Source organism: Semicossyphus pulcher, unplaced genomic scaffold, assembly GCF_022749685.1.
Source record: "Semicossyphus pulcher isolate SPU_LCO1_2020_fin unplaced genomic scaffold, fSemPul1.0.p SCAF_20, whole genome shotgun sequence".
Lineage (NCBI taxonomy): Eukaryota > Metazoa > Chordata > Actinopteri > Labriformes > Labridae > Semicossyphus > Semicossyphus pulcher.
In genome coordinates, this window is record NW_027211694.1 from 4,659,884 (window position 1) to 4,669,684 (window position 9,801).

The following is a 9,801-nucleotide window of genomic DNA, read 5'->3' on the forward strand; positions in this document are numbered from 1 at the left end:
TGAAAACAAATTCTTATCATGCTATGTAGCTAGCTAGCTGTCTGAATTTAGGTGCATATCGTTCTAGTGTTTACTTCCTGTAACATCATCATTGCTGAGTGGGCAAATATAAAACATTACGTGGACAAATTTACATATTTGTATCTCTGTTTTTGTATCTGCATTTATACAACAGCCCTACTAATAAATGGACCAGGGCCGTTCACCATATTGTGTTTAACATTTTTCAACATGTATGAACAAATGTAACAGTCTTGTGCCGCTAATGCTTTAATGAGACAACTTCAAGGGAGGCACTGGAAAAGGGGGGGGGGGGACGCAGGTGCAGACCCAGGGGTGTCTCAAAGTTATCCCAGTAGCGATAGATTGGAAAGGGGAGGAAAAAGACAACGAAACTGTATAGAGCCGCTAAAGGCTTCCTTAATGAAATAAAGCACTAAAATGATTTACTAAATCACCGCTGCCAAGCAGCTGACTCAAAACCAAAATTGTCCAGGAGACCCAGAAAACTCGAAGCTAAAGGCAAAGGCTGCTCGGGAGGCCTTTGATAACCCAAAAGGGTGGAGTCACACAAACTCTCCAGCACCCCAAATTATTCCCTGGGAAACAATTGACCACAAATACACACAAAGTTCTGAGTTGGTGTTTGCAGACACACCGACAACTAGAGAAGACACATGGAGAACCTCTCACTACCTCTGAAGGTGAGATAATGAGTCAGCCCAGGGCACTGGAGACTCAGGGTATATGAAGACTCCCCACACCTGAGCTTAATCAAAGCCAATCAGTGCCACACACACCTGATAGCAGTGAGTTGATTCTTTCACCACTCTCACAGGGCCGAAAGGTTGAGTGCCCTCACAGGCAATGACATTTGTAAGTGAAAAATATCAACTTTTTTGTCCCATACTTGGTCAAATTACTCATCACATTAAGTGTCCTTGTATTTGTTCACAATGTGTTTAAATAATATTTTATCAGACTTCAAAATTCAGTGTCATTTGATACATTTCACGATGAGCCGTTTTTTTAGAGATGAAGAGGCAAACGCATTCTTGTATTTAAAAGCATGTAGACTCAATAAGCAGTGTTTCAGCCGTCTTTCTCATCAGACGTGACGTCCTCTCTGCTGAGGGTGTAAGAAAAGAGTCTTCATCAAGGACAGGTGATGTAACAAGTTTCTTTGTTTGCAAAGTCTGAATGTCTGGGCCACACAAACCGATACTGACGTAGACCTGCACACACCGGGTATTATAAATGAATGAGAAGAATTATCATCTTTGTTCTCTGCGGCTCCCTGGTGTTTCCCGTCGCTAATTCCTAATCTTAATGACTACCAGATAAGCACGAGTGTTAATTAAAGAGAGCTGCATAATTATATCTCAGAGGGACCTGCGCCAGTGCCCCCTCACCACCACCACCACCTCCTCCTCCAGCTGACACTCCAGCCTGGTATCTCTTCACTCCCTCACAACATTAGGCATTCAGCGCGCTCGCCCTCCTCATTATCTCATCCTGACCCAGTGCTTTCACCTAGTTTCTGAAAATGGAAGGGGATCCACGCTCCAATGACATGGAAGTAATAAAAACCACAGCGTTTTTTGGGCTGGTCCCACTCGCCCAGAGCGGAGTTATTGATGCTTTTGGATTCCCTGCAAATAAAAGTCAATATTCTCGCCCGCCACTGACAAAAAGGAGAAGTGGAAACGGATACAGCTCATAAAATACATCTTTGCTTCAAAAAATAACCCCTCGTAACTTCACAACCACTGATCATTGCTAAAAAAAGCAATGAAAAAAAAAGCAAGGGTGGAGGATGTGGGTGCAACATTTGGTCTTATGAAATTACCCCGACATAAAGATCCATCACAGCAATCTTGCCCGCTTCTCCGACAGAACGACGGCAATCTGTCAGATCATCTGTGAGTCCGCCCCATGGAGGAGAGGGACAGGCGGGAAATAATAACAGAATGGACAACAAAAGCCTTTGCCAGAATCATGCGGTTATGAGTTGAGCTTATTAAAAACCACAGTGGAAAAATAAATATGCAAACACCAAGCCCGCCCTCTAGCAGTAAACACAATAAAATATGGTGTGAAAGACGGCGAGGGAAGAAGGAGGGGAGCGCGGACGCCCCGCTGCTAATTTAATAGACTGACTATAGCGGGAGATGCAATTCCATTATGTTGTGTCATCTTTCCTGCAGAGGTTGGATCGCTTCCTTGGGGGAAGGTCACAGCGAATGACGGACATAATCAGATACAATCAAGTCATCTGGGATCCAAAATTTAAACGCCGCCCCGGCAGGTTCAGGAGCTCATGAGCACACTGTTTGTTTATTACGTCACTTGTCATTTGGGGGTTTGACATAACTGAGAAGAGCGTTAAACACGGTGAATCCTCGCTGAGAATTAACCGTCGGGAGATTAATTTGTGCAAAACCTCATAAAAAGTTGGGCGAGCTGATTTGTACCACGTTATTTGGCACCGTTCAATCATAGAACACACTCTGTAGCAAATACAAACAGAGGAGTAGTCACACAAGCAAGGACGTGTCGAATCGATCGAAACAAATCAGATACAACTGCTGCTTTTTCTGGATGACCAACGTTATTGTTGGGAAATAGGACAGTGGCGTGTACTGACAAGTTGTGATGACGTGAATCAAGACGGCAATAGTCGCAGGATGAAATGAAAACTATGTGATTTGATGTGCATCCTTTGCCACTGGCATGTGTTGCCCTTCAAGACCTGTCTACACATCAGACATCTCAACAGTCTGCCTTGCAGGCTTCTGAGGGAACAGGTACACAGTTTAAATAAAGCTGTCCATACATAGTGTAGTAATGGCCAACATTTTAAAAGAACTTGCTGCACACAGCAATCTAAAGTGTATTTATATATTTAAAGACGTCATTTAAAGGTGTCCTGTGGCGCTTTTATAGTGATTATACTTGTATTTGGCTCTCTGGCGCTACCAAAAAAAAGGGCTGAAGCCACACACATTACAGTTCTTAGAGTTGAGGTTATATGTGGACATTTTTAGTTTTAGTTGTAGATGAATTGTATAAGTGTCACAGAAGTTAGAGGTGAGTCATAGTAGAAGACTTTTACATTAGTCGGGACATGAATCATGAATGTTGGAGTTGAAAACGCCTTTTTCCTCTGTAGACAAAACCGCAGTGTCTGCGGTTCATTTCTTAATAATTTTCCTGTTAATAATGCCTGTTTTTGTTTTGTCAAAATCAAAGGCAGAAGTAGCGTGACGTTGACTAATACCTTTTCCTAATAAAGTGGGACATGATTCAATATGATACAATACGATACAATACGATATGGTACAGAACGATATAGAACTATACAGCAGAATGCGATACGGTACGATACAGCGCGATACAATGCGATACGATACGATACAGAATGATACAATGTGGTACGATACAGTACAGTACAATACGGTACGGAACGATACAGTCTGATACAGTATGGTATGGACCATACAATACGATACAGTACGATACGATACGGTACGGGGAGATGCAGTGCGATACTATACGGTACGGAACAATACAATACGATGCAGTATGATACGATACAATACATTACGATACGATACAATACGCTACGGTATAATATGATACAATACAGTACGATACAATACTGTACGGTACGATACAACACAAAGCTATTTCATACGAAACACTTTATTGTCCCTTTCATAAAATGTGTTTTGTACTCTGCACACATTTAGCTGTCAGGAGGATAGTTTGATTAAAAATGACTTGACTATGACGGGGGAAACCTCATTCAGCTTTTTCCATTTGGTCTTTAACAGAGTAGTTTAAATTGCTCAACCCTAACTTGACCTTATTCATAAAGGTGGCAAATTATTCATAATTCATTTCATTTGACAATTTGGGAGATTTTGGAGGTCACTGACAAACAACAACATCCTGGCAATTGGCGGCAAAAGAAAAAATGCTCATACGAGTCGTTTTTGAAAAGCAATGACAACCGCAAACTCATCTTTAACTGACTTTTCCTCCACCTGTAGGCCGCTAACCATACTATAGGTGTTTCAGAATGACTGTTAGTAAGATTGTTACTAAGCACCTTGAATCAGCACACTCTCTTTTCTATCATGGTGAATGTTATAATAAGAATCAGAAGGTACAGGTTTGACAGCAGCAAGCCCCACAGAAAACAAAGCAAGCAGAGAAAAGCCTCCATTGAGCTGTGCTCATTAGTCAGAGCAAAGAGGCTGTCACGTACGGTCAGTGGGAGTGCAGAGCTACGTGGATTTAGTCATTATGTGCCGCGCTGCTTTTGTTCCCCAGGTGAAATTTTCAACAGGAGACCATGTTTCTCACCAGAAGGCTTGCACTGACTAAACTCATTCTCATCAGGTTTGTTTGCTTTAAAACTACACGGAGAAAAATAATCATTTACAGACATATGAGTCAATGTTTGATTAAAGTGCGATTAAGGATGGTTTGTTATTTAGCCCCCTGGTCTGACAACTCAAATTATAAGAATGAAGTGACATCGTAACGAGTTATTCTTAAATCCAGTGAAATGTTTGATCAAAATGGTGGGTCACAGAGCAAACGGCACTTTTCGAATCCTTAGCCTGCCTAACTGTGACAGTATGACATCATGCTGTTTTGTGTTGGTGCAGATTGTAGCCTCCTCTGCAGCATCACAGTGATGATGCGCTCCTTGGGTAGGAGTGGAGGGGGATGCATGCTTGGCTCTGTGTCCCGTCTACAGAGAAATACCTGATTCTCAGCTCAACTGCAATTTTGAGACAGAGAAGTGGAGTGCCGCATCTTCGCCCAGACCAAATATCACGGTCAAATAAAGAGGTTCAAGCGGAGGGAGGAGGGGATGAAAAAGGTGAGGGTGATTCTCCCGTATCCAGTTATTGAATTGTTCTTTTGATAACCAATTAATAATTTTAGATATTTTCTAAGCAAAAAGAATTTTCTTGTTCTAGGATCTCAATGTGAAAATTACTGGTTTATATAATTGTAGGTTGCTAATTGGGGTTTTGAAACAGTTGGTCACACACAGGACGTTACACTGAGCTCTGGGAGAACTGTGATCAGCATTTATGGACATATTACGGTCTGAGAGAGTCATGGGTCATGGCATTATGATTAATTAAAGAGCAGCTCCAGTCATGTTATAAGACATATAAAATGCTCTGCTTGAAATAATAATTTTAATTACCTCCCAAGGCATCTCTTCCTTCTCCCTCATTAAAAATGCATTAATCTGCATTGTCCCCGCCCACTATGCAAATTTCCAACAGCCCCCTCTGTCACGAAAACAAAACGCGTCTCTGCCATCGTTTAGCGGCAACTTGTTGAAACTTAGCTAGCTTGAAATGTAGTAATTAGTAGCAGTAACATTAACATTAGTAGTCAGTGATTAGTTTGTAAAAGTTACGATGACAGTTACAGCTGGCTTGTGGTTACGCATAATGATATGCGTAGCGTCACCCCGTCCATTAACGGGATTGGCTCCTTCGATTTGTGACGTCACAAACCTGCCAATCTGAAAACGTGTTGTTCAGCCTGTCCTTGGTACACTGCAGTTTAAAAGCAGACAGGCCCAGCCATGGAGATGACTGCTGATGTTGTCCCTGATATGTAGAACACCACATGGAGATGTTTACAAGGTTAAACACTTGATTTTCCCTGGAGGGGGTCTTCAAGAAAATAATTGGCAGATTAATCAACAAAGAAAGTCATTAGTCGCAGCCCTACTTCCTTCTCTATGTTACCTCTGTGTTGTCTTTAGGGCTGTGACTAACAATGGCTTTCTTTGTCGCTTATCTTCCGATCATTATTATCAATAATCATTCATCTTTTTGACTTGATGTGTCAAAAAATGCCGACCACAGTCCCCCTGGGTCGAACTTTAAGTCTTGTGTTTGACCAACAGTTCCAAACCTAAAAACATTTTGGATTTATCTGGGAGATATTTGTTGTTTTACTGATAAAGTCCATCATCGTTACAGTTTAAAATCAGAATGTCAGAGGTCAATTCTTTAGGCGTTTGTGCTTAAAAATGTCGACTTTTCTTCTCTGCATTCAGTAACACTCCTGTGTACGGGTGTTTCTGTAATAGAATGGGTTGAACATGACAGAGGCCAAAGGGTCTGGATTATAGAGCAAAGAACCTGATGTGTGAGAAAAACCTGCATCCATGACTTGAATTTCAATTAACCCCACATCATGAGAGCGATCTTACACCCATTTCTCTTCTGGAACAATCTTTTCAGGTGCTATTATGGAGGATTTTCTCTTCCTGAAGACAAGTGCAAAATTCATATTTTCAGACTATGATGGTCAACAAGGAGAAGCTGCAAATATTACCCTGTAGGCAGCTTGAATCAGCAAATTATTTGTCAGTTATGCTTCGAAATTGACTTCTGTCAATCTAGTAATTGATCATTAAACTTTTAGTTTGAAATTCCCGTTGTATTGGTTCTATATGACAGAGGTTAAAAGGTGTGGATTACAGAAAAGAAGCTGCATCCATGATATTGAATTTCCAATCACACCACATCACCGGGGGACCTATAGAGCAATTTCAGCTCCATTTTCTTCTGGAACAATCTTTTCTGGGGCTATTATGGAGGATTTTCTCTTCCTGAAGACGTGTACACAATTCATATATTCAGTTTACTTTGATGGGAGACAGGAAAAAGGTGTATCCACATTTAAGAAGCTTAAAACAGCAAAACATTTGTAATCTATGCTTCAAAAAGTAACCGATGAAGAGACTTTTAGTTTGAAATGTATTAACTTCCTGTTATATTTGGGGTTATTGTACCTTTAGCATCTGTTATATAGAAGAAGCTGCATCCATGATATTGAACTGAGGGACCTATAGAGCAGTTTCAGGTCCATTTTCTTCTGGAACAATCTTTCTGGTGATATAATGGAGGGATTTCTCTTCATGTAGCTACAAAATTCCTCTCTGTTTTCTTCCTCTCAGAAGTTGTCTCATAACTGCTGACAGGAAAACAATCACACTGCAACAATTAGCATAAAAAAAGCTGTGAAATTAATTTTTGGGTCAATATTGCGTGGCCCAGTTTGGCTCTCAGTTAGAGAATAACATTTCAAATCCCTTCTGCTTTATAGTTTCAGCCAACTCATTCAGGGCTCTGGCTGAGCGGGCCGGCCCACACTGACAGCTTACACCTTCTGGAGTGAGACAGTAATAGCATTACCAACAAGGGCAGCGCACTATATAAACACAAATCCTGCTTCTGCTAAATCACGACTCACATACCACGTCTCCACACTCCTCCTCAGTGTCAGAAACAATCCTTTGCATTAACATTAGCGCCTCTAATGGAAGTCTGAGAGCGTAATAGCTTCAGAGAGCGAGAAAGACGAGCCTGTTTGATCTTTTTCTACCATAAACACCTTTTCTGACTTTTGTTGCTGCGGGGCTTTGATAACCCAGACAGTTTCTGTTTCAGAGGGGCCTGGAGGTCTGAGCTGAGGGTAATAAATATTCAGCAAACTGTCAGGTACTTTTGTTTGGGAGTGGGGTAGATAAGCAGCATAATTACACACATATTTATACTCATATTACCTCTCCAAATAAGCCGAGCATCACTGTGTGCACTGTGACAATTATCTTCCAAATCAAATACTTGGATTTAGAATCATCTTGTCTTCAAAATAAAATAATAGAACTTAAAATGAAGGTAAATATGTGGGGGGAGTTTGGAAAGGAAATTGAGTTCATTCAATCAAGACCCATTCCTTCCAGTTGAGTCACCTTGTTTAAAGATGCAGACACTTGTTTCTGGATGTTTCTCGGAACAGGTGGACATCCATTAGATTTAAATGGTGCTTAATTCTTTTCAGGAGGAAACATTATGTGGCTTGTTAAGTGGATATAACAGTGAATGATGGGTACACAAAACGCATGGGAGCCCCCAGCATGGACCACCAAGGTGTCCAATCATGATTCATCAGACCATATTTCAGCAATTAATCCCTGATTGGCATCAGATTTGTTTCTTTTTGAACGTTTCTTACCACTTGAGTTCTTGCCGCAGATGAGGTGCTGGTATGGCTGCAGCAGCCCCCAGATCTCCGAGTCGTTGCTGATCGCTTGCTCCAGTGACTCCAGCGTAAACTTGGGGATCCCGTTGTCCCTCTCCACCAGCGCGCTGCGCAGGACGCGGCTGAACACCTCCCTGAACAGACTCTCCATGCAGGCGGTCAGGTATATGGCCGCGTGCTCGTGGATCCTCAGGGCCACCCGACTATCCACCATCCACCTGAAGAACTTCCCCACGGAGAACACCAGCCCGCAGCGCTCCGATTTGCCTCGGCTGAACTTGTCCCCGGTGCTCATGTTGTAGAGGGACAGGGCGCTCAGAGCCGCCGTGATGCAGTTGACAGAGATGGTCCATGAGAGCACCACCTTGATGGCGCTCTGGATCTCGTGCTTGGTGCACTTGGCGTAGCGGAGGCTGAGCCGCTGTGCCTCCCGGGCCACCCTCACCAGCGCGCGGCTGATGAGAGCCGAAAGCCGCGCCAAGACCTCCGGAGGCGGGTCTCCCACCATGAGCTCCTCGTCTTTCCTCAGTGCGCCCTCCACCTCGCCCAGGCTCCATGGCACGTCCTCCAGCTCGGGCAGCTTGGCGCACTGACCCGAGCACTCCAGTATCTCCGTGTCCTCCACCAGGACGGTGTTGACTGTGTCCAAACTGTTCTGTCTGCTGTGCATGGATTCGGTCAGATGCCAGCAGTTGCCCCCATGCGAGACGGACTGATGCGTGTCGGAGCAGCACAGCGACACGCTGGACGACCTGACCGAGTCCGCAGCTCCACCATAACCAGAATCAAGCGTTAAATCCTCCAGCGTCCTCACGACTGTCTTACCCTTGCCTGCCATAACTGCACCGCATACTGTTGGGTATGCGTGGTCTCCCAGTTAAAAGCCACAAACTCGTTCCCTTACGTTTTCCTCTCACCCGCTGTCCGAGCGCTTAATTGTGCTTTCCAGCTTAAAGAATTTAAGCGACAGAAGTGAGCCTGTGCTTTCCCTCTTCTCTAAGTGTCTGGATGTCTTCGGTATCCTCTTGTCCACAACTTCAGACGCGTAACCCGAGAGCGCACAAACCCTCCGCGCTCACTGCAACAAGCGCAGCTGTATGGAAAGCCAAATGTGCCATAATTCACTCCCAGTGTTTTGACTGGAGAAAATAATTGCGAGCACTCCCCTTATTCACATATTGGCATGTGTATCCGCAGGTATTAGCACATTATCAAGTATTACATTCTGAATTAATGCAGTGAATTGAATAGGGGAAATTGCTGATGTGCACAATATAAATGTAAAAATATTTTGAGTTTTGCCAAGTGATGATTCAGGGTGATGCAGGGTTTGGAAACTTTGTCATGTGGTCTCCCTCCCTCTCCCTGGGGCAAGAGCAGAAAGCCCTGAAGCAGAGATGGTTCAGAAAGTTGTAAATCATTTATGCATGTAGAGAAACTGGTAGGCATTAAGTACTGGCATTATAAGCATACAGTTTTACTAATATACCAGTCAGGGCAGGATTAGGCAGAATATTATACCTCATTAGAGCACAGTTAATATGAAGTGTTTATGGATTAAAAGTTGCATTTTAATGTAGCACTATAAAGCATTGTTAAAGTTCAATTAAAAGTGGCATATTATATATCATATAACTCTAGAGAGCAGCATTTTTAACATGTAAAAACAAAATTTGGAAGTAAATGACAAAATTAGTGGCTAAT

At 42.8% G+C, this 9,801-nt stretch overlaps 1 protein-coding gene across 2 annotated transcripts in view; it reads right to left on the reverse strand.

Moving 5' to 3' along the window:
• LOC138599230 (ankyrin repeat and BTB/POZ domain-containing protein 3-A) overlaps nucleotides 1-9,131 on the reverse strand; it is a 214,306-nt gene extending 205,175 nt beyond the window's left edge. For both annotated transcript variants that reach the window (XM_069670760.1, XM_069670759.1), the window contains exon 1: nucleotides 8,071-9,131. In XM_069670760.1, coding sequence (XP_069526861.1) covers nucleotides 8,071-8,935 — 865 coding nt within the window. In that variant the 5' untranslated portion in view covers nucleotides 8,936-9,131. The remainder of the gene's footprint in view (nucleotides 1-8,070) is intronic.
• Between the last annotated feature and the right edge of the window lie 670 nt (nucleotides 9,132-9,801).